Genomic DNA, 22,526 nt, shown 5'->3' on the forward strand with positions numbered 1-22,526 from the left:
ATCTGACATTAAGCATAATTTAATGCTTGTTAATCAACAATGAGACAAAGTGTAAGCCCTGCTTTCCTTATCTAATGCTTTTTTTCTCCTCTGCTGAGAGAGTTAGAGGATTTGTCTGGTTCTGTCTATCATCTTCTTTGGTAAACACCAATCACTGGAGTAAATCTGATAACTAGGCTGACTTCTGACCTCCTCGTTCATATTTGTGTCATATATAAATATGTTGCTGGCAATATTTTCTGGTGGTAAACTACTTGGTTTTTTATTCCGTTAAACAGAAACGTATCGTAGAACAGAACATAAGGGAATTTCAAAGCATTATAAATATAGGATTAGGAAACTTGCCAGCAATATCTATTGCTGACAGCTGACTTTATTAAAGTTCATCAGCATTAATTGCCTCATTGTTGAATGACTTTTGCATGTAATTATCACCAGTCTAAACACAGATTGCCTCAGGTACAGTATCTAATGTGATCATGTGTTCTGAATCCTATTAAAATAGCTGAGATGAAGCAGAGATTATTCTCTCCCTATCAGTAGGGAAGTGTAAGAAGCAAGAGAAACAGGGATAAATGATTTGGCTTAGTCTAAACAGTGTCAGTTTCTCTGTATCATTCCAAGATTTCCAGCAATGCTTTGGTGCCATAGATGCTGAAGGAAAACTTAGAGATGCCAAATCCATACCAGTGTCATTTATCTCAAGGACAAGTGAAAATTCCTTTGCCCCACTAGAAAAGAAAATGCCTGAGGCATGATTGCTAAAATGGGCTTTAAACGTCATGCTATATTTTAATAGACAGAAAGATGGATACATCAATGTCTAAAATAATAATTGTTAGATTATATTTATCAGAACAAGGCAAGGCTGGAATTATAATTTGAAGTTGCCTAAGCTCCAGTATTGTGAGCTAATACCCACAGAGAGAGGACAAAAAAACCCTTCTTTGAACTTCTATTCTGTTTTAAGATGTTTTCAAGATCTAAAGGCTCAGCATCAAAGACAAAATTTCATACATTTTACACCAGCCTAAAACCTTCATACCATGTTGCTTTCCCATTCCCAAACTCTACTGTCTCAATAAAAAATAAATAAATCAATTACAGTTTCCTTTCCCATTTTGAGACTCACACTACTTTTTTGAAAGTTTACAAGCAATAAACACATTAAGGTTCAAAAATGTGTGTATATATACATACCTATACATAATTCTGCTCTTACATTTACTTTAGGTCTTGGAAAGGATCACCACAAAAGCTTCTGCATTGTCTTAGGAATGAGTTGCTTGCTAGTGCCAAATGCCCGCCATTCTCATGCACACACACACCTTTGTGCATAACTAACTAGCATCTAACAGGCTTCTGCTGTGACTTCTCAGCAAAATTTATATTCACAGTAGTGTTTCAGCCATAGATTTAACAGCAAATGACTTCAAAACTGTTACACGGTATTTAAAAATACAGCATGAAAAACTATTGAACTACTTTAAGTAGTCAATAAAGACTTGACTGCGGAGCACAAACAGCTTCAGGAATTCTGTAATATTTTTAAACAGTACTAAGTAGTTCTTGATTTGATTTTGTGTGTTGCAAAAGGCTTTTGTGGCCTTCTTGTAAGAAAAGTAGCTGCATACAAATGCTTGAATAAAGGCAAGACTTGTCGCATATTGCCTTCCCTTTCCCCTCCTCACATTGCTTTTTCTCTCAAGTTTATTAGCATTAATAACTAGAAGCACTGATGTAGCCTTTTAGGGTATTAGACCGAACCTGTAAATTAATGCATTGGTTCATCACAATTCATTAATCAAGTCTGTGTTGGATTTAACAGACAGCAGATTATTAAAGACACCAAATTACACAGACGAAAAAACCCAGCTCCCAGAGGGTCAGATGTAATGTGAATGGTTTTGCATAAAACCATAAACCTGCTATTAAATTAAAAACTGGCAAAAATTATGTCCACTGCTTATCTAAAGTAATTTTTTTTAAAGGGATGTTACGCTAATTTACTTCTTAACTGGTCCTGGTTACACAGCAAAGGACTAAAGGTTAACTGCAATGGCTCCTCTGATGCTTGGTTAAGCAACTTACACTAACATATCCTGACTGAGGTGAAGAAATTAATGAAATTACTACTGTAATTCATTACTAATGGAGAATTGTCAATGCTTTCAGCCAGCAGTTCACACAAATTTTCTGCAGACACGGAGACCTCGTACACTGACTCATGCTCTTAGACTTGTTACTCTTATTTCAAGTCCCAGCACCATTCATCAGCCAAACTCTATGCCACGCGATCTAGCAAAGTTTAGCAACCTTTGATCTCAATATCTGAGGTCTTTCTATGTCTGTGACACAGGTTTATGAACAAAGAAAAAATAACATATAATTTTCAGCATCAATCTAAGGAATACTAAAATAAACAGCTCTCAGAGGCAGAATTGCTGCAACCAGCAACCACAGTATAACAAACATAGGAAAGACGGTAATTTGATAACTAACAATACCAAATGAAAACAGTACAAATGAGTATAAATTCCATAAATCAATTACCATTTTAAAGGACATTTATAATAAAGTATTGAGGTAGTAAAGAGCCCATTGTGCTACCAAGTCTTCTTCTCCCTGATTTCCCTACAGTACAGCTAGAAAATCAAACAAAGATAGTATGGCAAAGTCACTCATTCCTGAAAAGAGACTCATCTGTGACTGCTGTAATCATCACCTCCATACAGCAAGAATGTTATGTTCAATCACTTTGACATAAATAAAGTATTAAATACTACTTGGCTACATATAGCATGAAACTCCTAATAGAAGCATTCTTTTATGCTAATTTATGGGACACTGTTGTTTTATGGTCGTGGGGTTATTCTGGGAGGAAGATAATAAAGATAATGTTTATGATCTTCCCATTGATTCACTTTTTGTTTGTGAGCAAGAAAGATACTGTTTGTGATGGTCATAAATACCCCAGAGAAAAGAACTGCACAGCATGGCTCCCTGTACAGCAGCAGGGTTAAATTACACGAACAAAAAAGAAATTCTAAATATCAGTACAGATTATCCCAAGGAGAAGAGCAGAATTAAAAGAAGTAGGGAAATCCTTGCCCATACAAGAACTCAGCAAAAGCACACCCACTGCTCTCCTGTGCTTCCCCCAACATGAAATGGAAAGAAGATCCAGCATAGCAAGAGCAACATCAGAACAGCAAGTGCTTTTAATGGAGGTAGACAGCAGATTTGCTGTGACACCCTTCCCTCACAGCAGGGTACTGCTGATGGTAACCAGCAAGCCTGACTAGAGAAGTCCCCATACATCACCTAAGTATCAAACAGCATCCTTGGGAGAAACCAGTGAAAGCAAACAGCACAAGGAGGTGAACCAGAGAAGATCCTCCCTGCAGATGATGCTCATTCCTTATACTCAGTCCAGAATCATCTTGCTGGCTGCTCTCAGGGACCAAGGGCTGAGGCAGGCAGGATCCCAGCAGTCTCTGGATGGCATTTCTCAGGCTAAGTTTTTGCCAGGTTCAGAAATGAGAATTTCTCTTAATTCAGTGAAAGGTATTACAAGAACTATTACTAAACACCAGCTAGACCCAGCGTCAAAGAGCAAAGGAGCCACAGCACACAGTGAGAGCACAGCAACGAGCAAGGTGTCTGTCATCTTCACAGTTGACTCTCCTGGGGGCTCAAAAATTTGGTAATGCAACCTAGAAACCAAAGGAAAGATAAGGTCTTCATGGACAAAGCATGCTTGGAATTTATTTAATCTAAATGCCTCTGGTTATGTTATTTAACACATGAAAATGACTTACACTTCTAAGATAATTCTCACTAACATCATGTGGGTACCACCCTTGTGCACACATCTGTACCACTAGGCTGTAACACACTTTTGCACTGTCCTTCTGCCAGTATCGCAGGCCCAGTCTCTACTTCAGACACAGGAGTTGTAATAGCCAATGATGCAATTTATTAACTTTTCCTTCAAGCTTTTGGGATATTACAGTTTTGCTTTAGAACTCAGTGGGATAGTCTGCTCAGTCCTATTCCTCTGCAGACCCGAGGAACTTGCACAGCAACCCAACCTGTCAGACTGCTCCCAACCACGTGGGGAGGTTGGAGAGAAACGTAAACCACAGATGCAAGACTGTTGTAATAGCTGAGCTTTTCTGTATTATGAGCCATTTTTCCTTTGTGTGATATTGTAAGATATTTACTGTATGTATCATACCGGCATGCATATCACAGGATATTGCAAGGACAAACTGAACAACAAATTACACCTTCTAACACCACAAAATTTAAAAATACGGTTGAATCTATTCCTTAATTATATCAACTCTGCAAAGAATAACATGATTTAAATGCATTATGCAAATGCTTTTAATTTATGACAGATTGCTACTTCAAATACAAGTATTAAATCTCTATCAGATTCGTTGAGGTAATGCACTAATATGCATCACTGAGGTCTTAAATTCCTAAGTAGCAGTAGTGTTTGTTAGATGCAAATAAGGATTACTTTAATTAAAATACTATCCTCAGCATCTCAGATGATTTAATCCAAATCTTTATATAGGGCACATTCATTATCTATCTTCAGTTAATAAAGATACGACCTACTTTGGTTACATTTTAGAATTTAATGTTGATTACCATTTTGTTAATAGAAATAAGATTCTAAAGACTTTAAAGACAAGCCGAAAGCAATTTTGCCAGCCTAATTAAAATACTATTTAATGGCCTCAGAAGGAGCTCTACATTTATTCATAACTGTAGATGCAGAATTTTTAGAAATGTTTTTAAGATATTGAATTAGACATCCAAATCCTAAAAGTACACCTAAAGATAACAAGGGAGATTTATAACCAATGAGCTTAAAACACAGCCTGAAGAGAGCCGGCAAAGAACTCCTAAGCCCCACAGGGACTCTTTTGAACAAAGAGAGCTGTCCTGATAAACTCAACAAGACTACTCACTTCTGTAGGAGGCGGCCCATACCATGTGTCTTGGCAGAAGCAAGGCTTAAATTAATCATAACACTCCAAACGGAGCGTCAAGTTTCTGCTAAGTAGTAGTTTCCAAGGAGATACGATGCTTATCAAAATACTCTGAGGCACTGCAGCCTGTCAGATCTAAGACAGTATTTGAACGGGATAGTCACTTCTTACCAAAATGTAGCTTCTTCTGGATTAAATCAAGGTCACTATAAGTTCAGTGAGATGGCAATGTTTAAGGGGAGCAGTGGAAGCACACCTCCTAACACAAAGCTTCTCGTGTGACTACTGCTGCAGGATTGCAGGGGGTGAACAGGGCAAAGAGCAGCTTGCTTCTTCCTATCCTCGTGGAAGAAAAACGTGCATCCTATAGAGACAGAGTGTCAGGACTTGTTCTTCAGACTCCCACATTTCAATATCCTAAAACACTATACTCACTTTTGAAGCTAAGAATGTAAGGTGATGTCTGAATGAGAAGCCTTGCCCATTCATCACCCAGCAAAAACATGAGTGCAAACAATTTATCTTACTAGACCAAATTCAGATTGGCCACCTCTAGTTATTACTGGATTCAGTTTATTTTAAGGTTTCAAGAAACACAATCTTTATGGCCTTCTACTAAAACTTATTATCAAATCCTACATTGTGAACCCAGTAGAGTTGTGGCTGGGTCCGATACCGCTGATAGGTACTCCTCCCTTCCTGGCTCCCAGACATACTTGCAGAAAAACACATAGTGGCTCATGTTTCCCTCCATTTCTTTTGCCACTCTTGGTCCAAGAGCAGCAGTCACAGCCAGCACAAATATACCACCTTGCACACACCTGCTGGCCTATCCTCCTTGATCCTGGACAACCAATCACTGCACACAAGGAGTTAATGTCATTAGACAAGGGATTTTTAAGCCTAAAACAACCCGATGACATTAGAAAGCTCACTGTAAATTTTACATAAAGAGATCTTGTCTCTTTATCGTGTACATAAATGTCACCCACTGAAAGACTGTTGTCACAAATGTCTCCCGTGAGTGCTGGATCTGTCGGTAACACAGCACAGAAGATGATTGTTCTTCTCTTAACCTGCACTTTTCAGTAATTATTAATTCCTTAAACATTTAAAATAGATCTTTCCACTGGTGCTTTCACCTCCCCAGGTCACTGCAGGAATGTGAGCCCACATGGCTCATAGTCCCCTTTCAACACTCATTTTCAAAGACACACAAAGCACAGCCAAACCAAGAGTCAAAAGCAGGCTCCTAAGGCTAAGATCTGTTTTTCCCCTGAACTCTTCTGTATGTTAATAAAACTCCCTTTTGCTGGGTTTCATGCATGAGACAAGGGATTCTAGAATACCCTTTATCTCACAGAAAGCACAATAGTCAGAATTTTTCCCCTTTCAACTCCCAGCTACTCCTTTCCACATAAGCACAGACTGAAAAGATGATAAGGGCAGTATTTTAGCAGATCTGTCCCTCTCCCTTCCCGTATTATTAAGAAAGTGGGGGGGGGAAAAATTGTGAAGAAAAAAAAAACCATTACCTTGGAAATGGAGGCCGGCTTTGGTGAGATAAGCCACTCCTCCATGTCACATATTCCACCAAAGGGATTCATATTGGGCTCGGTATCTTCTAATGGTTTCATCAGTTAACATTAAATTGCTTTCAGATAGGAATAGAAGAATTTTCCTTGCGCTGCACTAAATAATTTGCCTTTATATAGGCTGCATAAACTGCATTTCTGAAGAGGAGCAAACAATTATTGTTCCATTTATATAAGTGATAGTGTATGGCTTCTCACAGATTGGCAGCCTGCATCCCACACTGTTTGTGTTTGACTGTGCGGTTCACTCTCTGTGTCTGGCCATTTTCTTACACTGGGCAAAAGGAAAACTATTTCACAGCGAGAACACATAACTGTGCTGCATAGCACAGATCTTTGAAGTGAGATCTTCCTGCCCTCAGATGGCCTTTAGTGTCAGTGCTTGAAATGCTCTCATGGAAACAATCCCTGTAATAACCGGGGCATTTAATGGGATAATGTCCACATAGTGTATGTAACATTTCTGAGGTTTACCAGACTGTGCAACAACTCCATTTCTCCTGTTTCTGAGAGAGCCACGTTTGGTGGTGAAAATTGCATCCTTTTTGCTTTGTATCCAAAAGTAAAGTTCCACATTTTGGAACAAGTCGCATCATGTTTGACTTGGGGCAAAAACCTGAGCTTTGCTGCAGATTATTTGTTCACATAGTTATTGTTCAAAGGTTTAACATGTTCCAGCATCCCCTCCAGTCTTAGTAGGCAAAAAATAACAATAAAAAAACCCTTGCCCTTACAGTAGCCTTTCAAGTACAGCCTTGCATGACCTAAAGCTGTCACTCCAATTGCCACAAGCTATGTTTTGCCATTAAAGTAATCTTTCCCCAGGCCTCTGGTTTCTCTTCTGCTTGCTACCAGCCAGAATAAAAGCTAAGCCTGTTTCACAACAAGAAAATCTCTCATTCAGAATAAAGAATCAGAACTCTTTAAAAAGACTATTTTTAGTGCTTTAAAAATAATAATAATAATAATAATAATAATAATAATAATAATAATAATAATAATAATAATAATAATAAATTACAAGTGAGATCTACAAATCTGTTAGAAATTGTTCTTCCTGCAAGATGTGCTTCCAAAAGTACATCCCAAACTTTATTTCCTTTGCACTATTGGAAAATGATGAGGTGGCAACTCAATGGCATAAATATAATCTCTTGCTGCTGGCTCAGGAATAAAAATCCTCATTTCTTTCCAGTAAAAAAAAAAAAACCAAAACCTTAGACTTCCTTGTTACAATTCCTAAAAAGGCCCTGAAATTTTGTAACATTCGCTTCAGCACTTTTAATGATGCGCTGTTAGCAAGAAATATTCTGAGAGCTGTAGCACATTCCTGCTTCAGATTCACAAGAAACGTAACAGTTCATTCCCTCTCAGGTCTCTCAATCACGCTTTCTGCCTAAAGGCAAGAAAACTTTTTTTGCCACTAAATAATTATCCACAAGTCATTTGTTTCAACTCAGCAAAGAATTTACAGGAAAAATATACACACTACGTAAGTAAGAGATTAACTTTCCCTCTGTACAAACCTATTACTTTCCATCTCACCTTGTCCTTATTAGACATGCCATGCCTAACTCATACTGAAAGGGTGGCTTTTACCTCTTACTCACATGAAATTATTGACCCATAACAGGTTTGCAGCAGTTAAACACTGTAACATCACTGATCACCTTGCTATCATTTGAGACTACCTTTGCAATCTATGAGGAACCGAAGCTCAAAAGCCTCACAAAAACACTGCACAGTTGAGAAAGGACAATGCAACATCCCCACTCAAGGTTTCTATAATATCTATGCAGAAAAACTCTCACAAAAATTAAACACTTACCTGTGTTCTGATCCCACACACAAGCAGACATTTCTTTTGCCACCCTTCCCAGTCCTCACTTTGCAGAATGCCCATGTTCTGCAGGCAACCAGCTCCTGAAAGCCGCCTCTCACCTCTCAAATCTTTCCAGCCACCTGGAACGCCTGCTTTCCCCTGCTTATAAGAGTTTTTCAGGTTATTGCCTCAACAAAGCCTCTATCATCTCTTGGTCATTTGAGGAAAATTTCTAAGAATTGCTCCAATTCCTTTGCACAACATACAGCTCTTGAGCTATCTTAGTCATCTCTATAGCCATGAAACCTTCCATTACTTGTTCTCAGTTGTGCAGGCTGTTTCTGCTAAAAAAGAGAAAATGACAATGAAGCTACACATTTATTTCAAGCACTTCCATTTGAAGCTTAGATACAGTAGCAACATCTTTGCATATACCCCCTCCCTCCCCCCAATTCTTTCCAGGGAGTAATCCATCAAAATAAAATAAATTAAATTAAATAACAAAACAGAACAAAATCTTTCTTTTGGCTTCACATCAGCAGTTCTTGATGCTGTCTGTTCCTTTCTAACACCTCCACTTCTACCAAATAAAAAGCACTCTCTGGCACAGCTCTATCCATACAGCTCTGCTTTTCTTCAGCTTCTCACAAGGGCAGCGCTCTCAGGATTAACTCCATTTGCTTTAAAAAAGAACTGCTTTCTATATGATCCTTGATGAAAGGTATTCATAGCATACACTTCCATAAAAATGTTCCCTGCTTCTGTAAAATACTCCAAATTCAGTGCTTAAGTAGAGACCAACAAAAATATTTTGCATTTTCTTTTTCCTAAGTGCATCCAAAGAACATCAAATGATTTTAGCACCTTCTGTCTTAAAATCATGGCCTTGATTTAGCACTGCAGCATTTTTTTTGAGTAGCAGGAGTGTCACCTGTACCAGGAGTGGCCCCACATGGGCCTAGAGAGCATCCTGCCTCCAGCCAGCATCTATGCAGACCTATAACAGTACAAGGATCCACCTGCTAAGCTCTGCTCAGGAAAACAGCAATCATTGCACTGTTTCCCACATAAATTGATCACTTCTCCTCAGAAACAACAGAGTTGACAACAAGATGACGTTGTTCTTATGCAGAAATCTTTGGTCTCAAGTTTCATCCTAAAATGGCTCTTTGCATCCAAGCAATTATGTCAGGGGAAATACTGGTAAAGTGTTTACCACAATTCCACAGTCAGCCATTTTCTAATGAAGGATACAAACCGATCACTTGCACTAAGTTGTTTAAAGAATGCAAAGAAAATCAAAAGTGTAATGATTGGTACTTTATTAGCATAAAATTAAAGCATCTGAATACCTAATTGACTGAAAATACACGGTATTCATTTTTAGAGTAAAAAGAATTCCTTACATTAATGTGAAAACATCTCTTCTGGGCAATTTCTTCTGTCACACTGAAGAGTTGTCTTTGCTGCAGGTTAATATTGCGGGGTTAGAAAACATGAACTCATACTGATGTAAAAGCCTGTGTGTGACAATAGCTCAGAACAATAACTGCAAAATGCCATTAGTGTATTTACATTTCAAGCTCCATTTATGCTGATATTTAAGCATATAAACATTCATGATTCTTATATAACAAAAAATTAAGTATACCCAGAAAACATAAAAGCCAGAACAGAGTGCAGCCAGCACTGCATGTGTTACGGACAAGAAACAAGGATAATAATGGTTAATAATACTGTAAGATATATGAAAGCTGATTCCTGCAACGGCACTATTTCATAACACAAGACATTTCAGTTCTAAACTCTGACAGAAATACACTCTGTGCAACATTTCATCATCTTACTTGGAATGAACTCTAACACCATTATGTTTCTATTTTCACAGATAAGCTGAACAAATCAAGGGACGCTGGGTTTTAAATCATCCATACATGCGTTTATTAAACTGTTTCTAAAAGAAACCATGTAAACAAAACATCCTCCCACTACGGTGGGGTTTTGTTTGTTGTTTTGTTGGTTTTTTTAATTTGGGGCTCATTACAGCTCTTCTGATCATAATTTCTTCTAATACTGTGTGTCATTCACACAGAAATAAGATACAGTCGTGTTATGGGAAAATGACATAGAACTATAGAAACACAAAAATTAGCTTTATTCACAAAACAACCAAATCTACTTTCAATTAGTTTTTTTAATCAATGATTTTCATCTTACAGTGATTCGTCTCCCCTGGAATAACAAAAACAAATGGGGAGCAGGGAGGGAGGGAACTATGATCTTAAATGGGACTGAAAAGGTTCAGAGGGGAAAAGGCTGACAAATTCCCCAAAATCAATGATGCCCCCCAGGAAAAGCACTTCCCCCATCTGGAACTCTGCATTACTTCACCGAAGCCATGAAACTCTCCTGAATGGTTGGCTGCTCATTCAGATTTCAATTCAAGATCAATTACAACCCTTAACTACAGTCCATATATATTACAGATAATGTTGTCAAAGATGATGATACAGAAAGAAGGGAGTTTTACTCCATCTCCTCCCTCTAAACATGCCTTACAGTGACAAACCTGCCTGAGACAGCCAGATACATCTCATCTGGAAACAGCAGGCACCCAGCCAAGGCTGAGGGTAGCACATCCTTCTGTGGAGCAGAGCACACCTCATCAAGATGAGAAAAGATGCTCTGGATGCGAAGCATTCAGGTAAGAACAACTGTGCAAGTAGGGCTGATGCTGGGTTTGAGTTTTTACTCCACCATCAATGTATCTTTCTTAATCCATCTTTTGGTTTCTTCACACTTAATAAAACAAGGGATTCATTGAGGCCAATTAAACCACTGTTTCATCCTAAAAACCCTGATTATTTAAGTCCTCAGTCCCACTGCTACAGCTTTCATTGCAGCCTGACTTCCACAGCAAGGTATGGCTACATGGCTGTGCTGCCCATAAGAAAGCATGCATATTTTTACTACATTTTTTCTTTAAGTTCAACTTATTCCAAGTAAAATGAGGTTAACAAGCTGAAGGAAGTTCTAACAGGTTTGATGAACACAGGTAGCAGACTGAGAAGAAAAGTATTACTGATCCTTCAATGATTTATGTAGCTCATAACCAGAATCAGAAACAGGGAAATCCCCCTGGGAAAGCAGTCACTAGTGCCTTGCCTACAGGAGAGGTTTCATGTGCACAATTTAGACACAAGTAAGTCCATAGAAAACAAGACTTTATACTAAATAAGCTGTTCAACGATCGTTTATATTGCAATACCCACAAGAAAGTTAGCTTCTTATTTGTTAAAACATTTTCCTTTGCCGCTTTCTTTTTTCTTTTATTTTCAAGTAAAATGTCTTATTCCAATAACTATATATATTTCACTTACTTTTCAGACACCGAGACATGCCCTCTTAACAATTCTCGGGAGCTTTGGCTTCGTTTCCTTGCGTTTTGTACTTCTATGTCTGCTTCACTTCCTTTGGAGGGAGGAACATGCACCACAGCATGCATTTCGATGACTTCTGTGCCCCAGGGGCTCCCAGGCTTACCCATCTCTTTTACCAGTAAATGCAAACATACCATCTGTTAACAGACAGCTGCAACATTCTTCCAAAAGAACAACCTTTAAAAATATTGTTTACTTGTCTGAACACAAGATATCTCTCCTATCCTTCAAAATAAGTGACTGATTGACGGGTAGGCAAAAACATTTGCTTTGACAGAATCACGCTGACATCAGTTTTCATGTTCTTCTTTGCTGTCGGAATGGTATCAAGCTGATCAGAGTTGTAATTCTTCTGAAGCACATCAAATCAAGCATAAATACCACAGTCCTTTCTGCACCGGACTTGTTGATTTGTCCAATGTAAGTTAGTAACAAAGTCAGCTGTGATAATGGCGCTGTAATTCTGTTTTCAACGTTTCTTTTTATAGCTCCTGGAATACAAAAATCACCAAAGCTCTTTGAAAAGTTTCGTCCAAACAGATAACCAAGAAGGCATCAGGTAACAGTAACATTCCAGAAAATACATGAGTTTATAACCCAGTGCAACTGGGGCCACACACCCCACAAATGGCTTTTCTAAAGGAGCTAAATGTCACAGCTTTTACAGCAGTGAGGAAGAAGTTGGAGGAGGGTCTGCACTTACCCTTGCAAGAAAGATGGCCATAACTGTATGCCTCAGTTACTTCCGCAGTCATATGCAACTTGAGATCACATGTCTAGGAAAAATATTACATCCAATTCCCAACATTAACAGAAAGAATATTCAGCTGATTTATATGCAAGCTGGATAAGACCCCAGCTAGACTGAAATGGCCAAGAAGTTGATGTGAGCTGGGACAAAGTACCTTGATGTTCTATTGCCAGAACACCAGAGGATTTTAAAGATCTGGCTGAGGACATAAATCTACCAAAGAAAACACTACATTTGGCTTTACCTCAGCTGAAATAAAGCTTTTAAATCAATTTAAATTCTCCGCTTCAGCGGTTTAATACATTTTTGAATAAAAACTAACATTAAGAAAAACATTTCGAGGATTTTTATATCCAAATCAAACGAGCTCTTTCTTTAAATCAACATTCAGGTATTTATAGATTCAAGTAAATAGAGAAATAAACGTTAGCAGATGAACACCTAAGGGTTGTTAAGCATATGCTGCCCTCTCATACTGAGATCTGTTTGCTATGCCTTTTAGAAAAATACCTTTACACAAGCTTCCAAAGTGAAATTAGTCACAACTTCTATCAGGCCATTATGGAAGACCCCCATCACAAGGGATAAAAAACACAACATTAAAAATTGGGACCGTAAAACAGTTTATTTGAAAGATTATTATTTTAGCACCATTTTCTCCCAATATTTCAAATTTACCATGAAAATGTCACCATTAATTCCACACTCCACTGAAAAAGTTACATCACGTATGGAAGTCGACATATCAATTCTTAACATACATGTTGTTTTCTCCTTACTGCAACTCCTGGCTTTTTTTCTTTTTCTTTGTAGAAAAGTTTGTTTGTCAAAATAGTCTTGTCAAAAATAGTTTGTCAAAATAGCATCTGCAGTCAAATGCGGCTCTACCCAAATACTACTCCAGTGCTTCATTTTTATTTTAAGAGAGGAGGCACAAACTCAGAGAAGAGATTTGCAAGTCCCGCAGTTTCAAATTCCTTTTGTAGCTCATCCAACGTTGAATATTCTTTGACTTCAAACATCTGAAACCTACATTGTACAAGAGAAACTCATGAATATGCCTCGGTTTGTCAGAATGTAATTATCGATTCAGTTACTTTTCTATCCACAACAGTATTAAATTATACCTTTTATGCTGTGACTGTACTTTTGTCTCACACAGTACACTAATCATTTTCTCTTTGCATTTCTTTCCGCTTGAGTCCACATCTACCTTAGAAGTTTTCTGAAGAATCAAGTACTCCTAAGTGACAAAAAGAACAAAATATTAAATGTCAGCCAGCATCTTTGAAGTTGAGTGAAACTCAGAAATCTATACGAAACAAAGATCTTTGTCAGAACACAGTAATCACATTTTGAAAGTTCATCCCAAAAAATACATGGCTGTCTCAGTGCATCAATGAAGCTGAGAGCAGTCTTAAGTAATCTAGAAAACGCTGAGTTCAAAAGATCAGAATGTTCTCCTCCAGTATCACCATAAAGGCCTATCTAATGTGCGGGACTAAATAAACACAAGTTCAAAAGTATGGTAGGAGCACCACATGGTGACAAGGAAGAAGACAGCTAGGAATTAGCTACTAGTATCTGTTATTACCTTCTAGTCACACATGTCCTAGCTTTACGGTTACTTTATGGGGTGTCTCAGAAACAGAGGAGACTGAATCTAGCACATTGCAATCAGGAAACACAGGGAATGTAAGTGCAGAATTCCAGTGGGAATCCAATGGAATATGAGCCACAGGCTTCACTGGTTTCTTTCTTACAGAATAACTTATTTTTCTTAAGCATGGAATCAAGTTGTTGGGCCTTCCTATTCTCCTATTGATCATTCTGCTTCCAAAATTGCTAATCTTGGAAAAACACACAGAAAATATTCAGACACAGGTTTCAGTAGTAAATCAATAGAACTAGTCAACATTCATTGTTCCAGCACCTTAATGTTGCTCTTGTCACCCTGAAGAAGAATCAATATTATCTTGCCCATGAACATCAGTCTTCCAGTCAGTTTTAGATCTGAAGCCCATTTTTCCACAGTTCTGACGTATTTTGCCTTCGCTCTCATGTGATCTAAATGCAAAAGGAGCATCCAGATACCATCCTCTGTACTTGCTCCTTTTGACAAAGTAGTTTTTTCACTGCAAACTGTTGCTGGTTGCTTAATGACACATTTAAGATTCTGTTGTATCCAAAGAACCAGCTCATGCACCATGGGTTCAGAAAGATGCTTCTCTGCTTGTTCAAGTAATTTATCTTTTATGTCCATACACTGGGCCCTTGTAAGCTGGTCTGAGCTGACAGAAATTTCTGGTAGAGCTGACGGATAATTGACTGGTAAATGAAATAGCAGCTTTAAAAGTATATCTGCATCCAGTAGTTCTTTTACGCTGATTTGAATTCTAAATGTGACTCCATCTGCTTCTGAAAAGGATAAAAAAGAAACATTAATATTTTGCTTGAATTTAAAAAACATTATTAAGTTTTGCTATCGTCTTTTATCAGTTCAACTCCATGTCATTCTGTACCAAAAATGTGGTGTTTTTCTTGGAGCAATATGAAAATGCAACCGATAACTGTAGCTTCATTTGCAGGGAATCCTAAAATGAAACACTTCCATATCATACTAGAAGGAAAATTATTTAACACATTCCGAAAAGCATTCACACCTTTTGGCTCCTCTATAGTCCAGACAAACCAGTAACAAAGAATTGTCCTAAAAACTCAAGTCAGCTTCTACAGCTCAATAGCAACAACAAGGATAAATGGAAATAGAGGGTCAGAGCACTGCCGTAACTGCACTCCTAGAAAAATCTGTAGGGCTTTTACCATTAATACCAGCACAGCACTGTGTATTTTTGAAGATGTAACCATTCAAAAACAGTTCAACGCAGAAAAGAGACAATGAAAGAAAAAGAAGTCACAAATTCTTTGTCCCCTACAACTTTCTGAGAAACAACATGTGGCTTTTTTGTCAACTTCTCCACATTTGCAACAGTTGGACTGAGACGATCAAAACATCTCTGTTGTACATTAGATCCAAAATATTACACCCACATATACATCCACAGCTCGTGTTTATACACCTGTGTAGGTACTCAAAACATGTTCTCAGTCTACTTCAGAACTGAATTATATCCGACATGAAAAGTATACAGCACGGAGCATGAAGGACAAAAGACCACACTCTCCTGATAAATCACATAATTCAAATCAACGAATATGAAAGGACAGTAATTCCTGCAATAAAACCCTTCTTGTTTCACTGAAAAAGCAACACAAAACTTGATCATGTGAAAAGAGGGGACAAAGACCTAACCTCCGCTGCAATCAAAAAAGAGGGTATCAGATAAAAGCTGATCTTCCTCAGATGTTCTCTGCTTCACCCCTTTGATGCATTCCAAACACTTCACCCCATTTCTCACGGAAATTGCTGCAGTATAAGCCTAATTCACTCTAGGAGGGCAGGAGAAGCCAGATTTGAAAGGCAGATGAGAGCAGAGCTGAGTTTCTGAGGAGCTCTTTTGAAGTGACTTGCCGCCTTCTCCCCATACCTTATCTTCCTTCACATGACAGTCAGCTGAATTACGTTTGATTAGCATTGCCGGCACTGCTAACCAACCTCAGCCCTCTGCGACTTTATATTTAAACACTATTAAGTGAAAGAAACTTAAAGCGACTTGGACAGACAGATGTATTTGAGAGAGCTTAGCCAAAGGTCTGCTGCCAAACTTCCTTCCTGGCTCAGGCAAAAAATACTCAAAGGCAGAGCAGTCACAAAATAAAACAAGCAAACCCTCCAAACTCAGCAACTGACATATAGCATTACAAGTAGAGCTGCCAGGCCCCCAGCCTCTGGATGAACATCAGTGTCACCTGGTGCCTGCCCAACCGTCGCTTCATTTCACACCTTGTTGCTTATATACTCTGAAATACAAAGCCTACAAATGAACTGAAAAAGCATCCAGGCCAACCTTGCCCCTTCTGCAAGGACCTCCCACTTTCCTGCATGCATCCATACACCTGCCACATCCTCACAACTCTCCCTGCAATGATGGACTGGTCCCGGTGCAGCCGTGCAGCCTCACATCCCAAAGCAGATTACTCTGAGCCTGGTCACGTCCATTTACATCTGCTTCAGACTTACTTTTAAAAAGGAGAACTTGTTCAAAACATGTGCTGTGCTGCAGCATGCAAAGTTTATTTCAGCATCGTGGTGCCCACGTTCTGCACCAGCACTGCAGACTGCCGGCAGAACAAAGAGTGACACTTGTTGTCCTTCGTAACGAGCCTCTGAAGGAATATATCCTTTGTCTGCACACACTACAAGGTCTGAGTTGCCTTCACAGCAGCGTGATTATTTCTGAAACAAAGGTTTGGGTTTGACCTCTGTTGGCATTTAATGTGCTAATATGACTAAACTCAATACATTTTAACCTATTTTCACCCACAGCGGCACGCTTATCAGTATATTTATATCTAGCATACTTCAGATTTTTTCTTATGTTCCATGTCAGCCAGACAGATATCCCCCTCCTCTCCTGCCCAAAGGCATTTTGTGCAACACATGCAGACTATTTTTACATTCAGAAAATGGCATCTATTAAAGTACGAGCTTGGAATATATAAATATATTTTTATGGCAAACTGGATGAGTAAATGGGAAAAGAACAGATTAACAAGTAAATTATGGATTTCTATCTCTAATGCTAATCTTTCTGAATAGACATGCAAGGTAAGAATGATATACCATAATTAGTTTACTTGAATTCATCAACACACTGGTTTGGATAAAAACATATCTTATATTCTGAATAGCTCGTTGTCGATCTCTGGTAAGCTGAGGTTGTTGGCACACCCAGGGACCTGCAAAAGCATCTTCTTCCATCCCTCAAAGCCATAAACCCTCAATGGGCTCCTTTCTGATTCTACAGACCTACACCCAAATTACTCTTAACATATGAGAGACAGCAGAATCGAACAGCTTCACTGGGAGTTACCCCCATGCTCTGTTCTGGCAATGACAATTTCTATGGTTTGAAGAGATTAAGCAAATATAAGCTGGTAAATACAGCAAAACTTTCCTTCAGACTAACTCAGGGCTTTCGTAACTCCAAAATAAAACTTCCCAACATAAGAACACTTCCAACAATCTTTTCTGTGAGGAACCTTTTCAACTCCAGCTAAAAACAATGGAACTCAACCAGCTATTCATGGTCCTGGCATATCATGGGAACAACCTCACAAGGCCACATAACACTAACACAAATACAGCAGCCTGTCTGCATTGAGTGACACTCCATGATGTCCCTGGAAGGTTTCTAAGCCTTTTACATCCAACGTTGGTAATTTACCAACACTGAACCATTTTGCTGCATGTGAAGCACAGAGATGGAGAGAGACACTTGTGTATGCAATGTTCAGATACGCTTACATTTGTTGTAAGCATCTGTTAAGCCTACATTCCGCATTTTCACTTTGTGCCTAATATAACACCAGATGTAGGGCTGCTCCCACAGACCGAGGCTGGCGGGGTCCAACGTGCTCAGCTCGCCCAAAGCCCAGCTCAGGCTGCCCAGGGCCACGGCCAGCGCTCCGGGGAAGGGGAACCCAAGACAACCTGCACCATTGAGCTCCCGGCCCGCAGCAGCCCTCCAGCCTGCAGCAAACAGCCCCAGCCTCACACCGCCGTACACACAGCGCTGCCCGAGCAGCCCGTGCCGCAGCCCGGCCCCGCAGCGCCTCCTGTCGTTCCGGGCGGCGAGCAGCGCACCGGGCCGCGCAGCACCGCAGCCGTTTTCACCTGAGACCGCCAGCACCTCGCAGGCGCCCGGCTCGCAGTAGATGGCGGCGAGGGCCGAAAGTTCCTCCAGCGCCTGCTCCGACATGGCCGCCCCGCCCGCAGCCGGCTCCGCCTGCAGCTGCGCCTGGGGGCGGTGGCACGGCGCGGCCTTACGCTGCACCTCGGCTTAAGAAGGAGGGGAAGGCCGGGAGGAGGGCGCAGCGTGTGGGTCTGCCCGTGAGCCCCGACACAGCTGCCGGCTGCAGCGCCCTCAGCTGTCGCGCCGTGCAGCCGCCATTTTGCCCGGCAGACATGGGCAGTTACCTGGTCAGCCCCAGCTGCTGGCATCAGTGAATCACAGAATGACCCGGGTTGGAAGGGACCTCAAGGATCATGTAGTTCCAACCCCCTGCCTGGCAGGGCCACCAAACATACACCTTTACTAGATCAGGTTGCCCAGGAGACCCCATAGATCAGGTTGCCCAGGAGACCCCATAGATCAGGTTGCCCATGGCCCCGTCCAACCTGGCCTTGAACACCTCCAAGGACGGGGCATCCACAACCTCCCTGGGCAGCCTGTCCCAGGGCCTAACCACTCTCCTAGTGAAGAACTTCCCCCTAACATCCAACCTAAATCTTCCCTCTTTTAACTTAAAACCATTTCCCCGTGTCCTGCTATTGTCAGCCCTTTCCAAGAGTTTACTCCCCTCCTGGGAGTAAGTTCCCTTCATGTACTGAAAGGCTGCAATGAGGTCACCCCGCAACCTTCTCTTCTCCAGGCTGAACAAACCCAACTCCCTCAGCCTGTCCTCATAGGGGAGGTGCTCCAGCCCCCTCATCATCTTCCTGTCCCTCCTCTGGACCCTTTACAAAATCTCCATGTCTTTCTTGTACTGAGGGCTCCACACCTGGACACAGTACAACAGATGGGGCCTCACAAGAGCCGAGTAGAGAGGGACAATCACCTCCCTATCCCTGCTGACCACCCCTCTCCTGCTGGAGCCCAGGATCCCATTTGCTTTCCGGGCTGCCAGAGCGCACTGCTGGCTCATGTGAACGACACAGCGAGCCTCAGTGGAACTGGCCTTCATCTTGCAATCAGTGATGGTGCCTGTATGGTTTGTGTGGTGGTCAGCTGAGGCCCGCTACAGGCAACGACACCACATACAGCTGGTCCCAGGGGTGTTACTCGGTGCTTTCTACATTTTAAGAGCCCCCCTGCTGGAAACACAGCAGCAGGCTGAAAGGTTACACAGCAGTGGGTGTGAGACACTGAAGTTTGTTACAAAACACTTAGAATCAAGGGATGGGAGGCTTACTTATTCAGCAAAGCACATTATAACTATTTTTAATGCCTTAAGCTCTGTTGAAACACCAAGAATTGGGGTGCTGAGTGGGGAACGAGTGAATAACATGAGCAGACGTAAGACTGGAGCTGTCAGAAGTGCTGCAAGGCAGCGGTCCATGCAGCTGTTCAGAAGGCTTTGTGGAAATTAGCCTTAGAAGTGCCTCATTCTATTACTGAGAACTTTCCTGCCCCTGGTCTTTCCCCCTTCTCCTCATCCACTTTGCATATTCCATTTTACATGTTTAAATTAAAAAAAAAAAGTCGATGTAAATGTCTTCTAAATTGACACTATCACCAGACACTGAGGTCCCTATGAATAAGTTACTGCACTCTGACATTTGGAAGTCATCAAATGAGACAGCATAATGTCAGCTTGATATTTTTCACACTATGAAAATATCAGCTTCATGTCAAAGATCTAAATTCCATCTTAATGTAATAAATTTCCTTGTATTCACAGACTGGTGAAAATGCTAAATATTTAAATTTGAAATGAACTTCCACAGTTGCGATCTGGCCTTCACATCCCAATATTATTAAATTGGAACTTGATCTATTCCTCCCCCCTTCCCCCTTTTTATTAATTTCCTCAAACACTGCAATATTTGATAGAAAAACATTAGCTATATTCACTTCTCTAAGTGGCTGCTTTCCCATCAACACGTGGCAAATAAAGCTCAAAAAACCCACTTTTAGGAGTTACCCTGTATTAAAACACCCTCAGCACCCTGCCATAAATTGATATACCACTGATGATATCAATATTTTCCACTTTGCCTGACAAGGCAAACAGAACACAACCTTTCATACATCAGAAAAATTAATCTCCCCAGTGCTATTTGCAGAAGTAACATCCTTTGCTTTCCACTCACTGTAATTATGACTCCCAATCAATCAGGGGTTATACTGACAACCACTAGCGATTAGATATAGAAGTGTGCATTTAGACCTGCTTTCCCCTTAAACCAGGTTGTGAATGACACAGAAGACAGACATTTGAAAGAAAAAAGAAAAAACAAAGAACAAAAACCATTGATTTGGACCATCCATCTACATATTTTTGCAATCATTTTCATGTCAGTCAATCTGCTGTCCCAGCTACCACAATTATAAGCAGTCCTAAAGTATGTGCTTTAAAAGGCATTAAAGGACCACTAAGAACCTAAAAATCTCTTAAGTTGCCCACTCATGAATCACAGAGCAAAGGATAATAAAAAACCCATAACCACAGCACAAGTGTGATGGCTGAGCTGCTGCTGGGAAAGAGAGCTGAAGGAGAGCATCTCTGCAGATCTCATTACAAATCCATCTGATCAGGTCCAATTCGCCTGTTTATCCCTAAGTCTTGCACCAGTTCTTTACCTGGAATAGAGGCTGCTCCCAAGACACAGATACTTACATAGAAAGTTACGCACCCGCCAGGAACTTGCAGATTTTATCCAAATACACTTACACAGGTGAGAAAATCATATATATATGATTTTCAAGCTTATGAAGCTATTTGCCTCCATTGATACACACATACACAGGCATCTTCTAAATTAGAAACGTGGCAAATTTGAAGGGCCACCTCCATTATATAGCAGCACTCTAGAGTCCTATGAAATGCAGCTTCAGGAATTCAAGAATAATAAGAATACTCGAGTGTTTCACATCATCTTTGAATTACCCCACAATGTTTTATGTTGGTTATCAGGACAGAGTAAAAAAATGTATAATAAACACTATCTAATTTGAGAGGAAAAAGAAAACCTTGCATTTTCTATTGCTTTTCCTTTCAAGTATTTAAGAAGCAAGTTTTTCAAGGCCTAGTGGTGCTTTTTAAAGTCCCTTCTATTTATCCTCCATGCATCAAACTGCTCCAAGTCGATTCCCTAAGACACTTAATCTTTTGAGAGATGGAAACTCATTTTGAAAGTCTAATAGATCAATTAAATCATTAGCTATCCCTACAGACAGGTGACTTATTGGGGTTGTAGTCTTGAGAAAGAAGCAAGAGCAGCAGCATGTCAGAAATACTGCTAAAATGTTATAATGTTACTACAAAACTGGCAAAATATTGGAAAGCAAAAATCACGTCTAAGTCCGTGATGCTTGATATCCTTTGATGTTTTGAAACAAATGTGATGTTTTCTAGTGTGTAAGAGAGGTTAAACCAGCACAAGCATTCAGAGCAGTAAATAACTCATGACTGCCCGTATGCTCAAGGGAATGCATCTGAGTTGGGAGTCAGACCAGTATTCTCTATACAAGTTTTTGTACCAATTGATGTGCGTGCATTAAATAGGTACAACTGTTACATTCATAAAAGAAATTAAGATGCTTTAAGAGCTTGATAAGCTCCTACTTTTTTCTACAAGAGGCACATAAAAGCGATTCATCTTGAAATGGGAACAGAAAATGATATTTTACTAAGCGATGCATCCAGCACCATAGGTTCTAACTAACACTGCCAAAAGAATCAATACTTACTTGACTCACTGCATATAGATCTTTGCCTAAGATGACAGACTATGACCGTTTTCAGGGCACTGAAAGATCCTTGGCTGCTCTCAAGCCTCTTGGAGATATAACAGTATTTATAGACTAAAATATGTCTTTCAATAGTTGTTCACAGAGCACACTGAAGTCCTGAGGGTGAATGCATTATGTAATTGGCGTTACTGTCCCCCTTTACACTAAACTGATGTATCCCTACCACATGGCAACTTAAAAACAGTAATACAGGACACTTACCTTTGGCAGTTAAATATATATATATATACATAATATATGTGTGTGTGTG

At 40.0% G+C, this 22,526-nt stretch overlaps 1 protein-coding gene and 1 long non-coding RNA gene across 3 annotated transcripts in view; both read right to left on the reverse strand.

Moving 5' to 3' along the window:
• LOC116653789 overlaps positions 1–8,809 on the reverse strand; it is a 32,837-nt gene extending 24,028 nt beyond the window's left edge. Inside the window, exons 1-2 of the long non-coding RNA XR_004308244.1 lie at positions 8,433–8,809; positions 3,587–3,716 (exon numbers count right to left, since the gene is read on the reverse strand). This is a non-coding gene — a long non-coding RNA (uncharacterized LOC116653789). The remainder of the gene's footprint in view (positions 1–3,586; positions 3,717–8,432) is intronic.
• A 4,314-nt stretch (positions 8,810–13,123) lies between these two features.
• RWDD3 (RWD domain containing 3) lies at positions 13,124–18,690 on the reverse strand. Of its 2 annotated transcripts, none has more exons than XM_015870446.2 (4): positions 18,415–18,690; positions 14,551–15,035; positions 13,745–13,860; positions 13,124–13,646 (listed from the first exon to the last, which is right to left on the reverse strand). In XM_015870446.2, exons 1-4 carry the CDS (start codon positions 18,497–18,499, stop codon positions 13,532–13,534), a joined length of 801 nt encoding a protein of 266 aa, XP_015725932.1. In that variant the 5' UTR covers positions 18,500–18,690; the 3' UTR covers positions 13,124–13,531. The 2 variants fall into 2 exon arrangements, with proteins under 2 accessions (XP_015725932.1, XP_015725934.1); XM_015870448.2 differs by lacking the exon at positions 18,415–18,690 and adding an exon at positions 16,759–18,195.
• Between the last annotated feature and the right edge of the window lie 3,836 nt (positions 18,691–22,526).

This window comes from Coturnix japonica, chromosome 8 (assembly GCF_001577835.2).
Source record: "Coturnix japonica isolate 7356 chromosome 8, Coturnix japonica 2.1, whole genome shotgun sequence".
Classification (NCBI taxonomy): domain Eukaryota; kingdom Metazoa; phylum Chordata; class Aves; order Galliformes; family Phasianidae; genus Coturnix; species Coturnix japonica.

Coding starts and splice junctions, on each gene's coding strand:
- RWDD3 (XM_015870446.2), bottom strand. CDS start 18,499: ATGTCGGAGCAGGCGCTGGAGGAACTTTCGGCCCTCGCCGCCATCTAC. Junction 13,861..14,550: donor GTGACAAGAGCAACATTAAG/GTGCTGGAACAA, acceptor TTTGTCACTTAG/GAGTACTTGATTCTTCAGAA. Junction 13,647..13,744: donor GTACAGTCACAGCATAAAAG/GTATAATTTAAT, acceptor TGTACAATGTAG/GTTTCAGATGTTTGAAGTCA.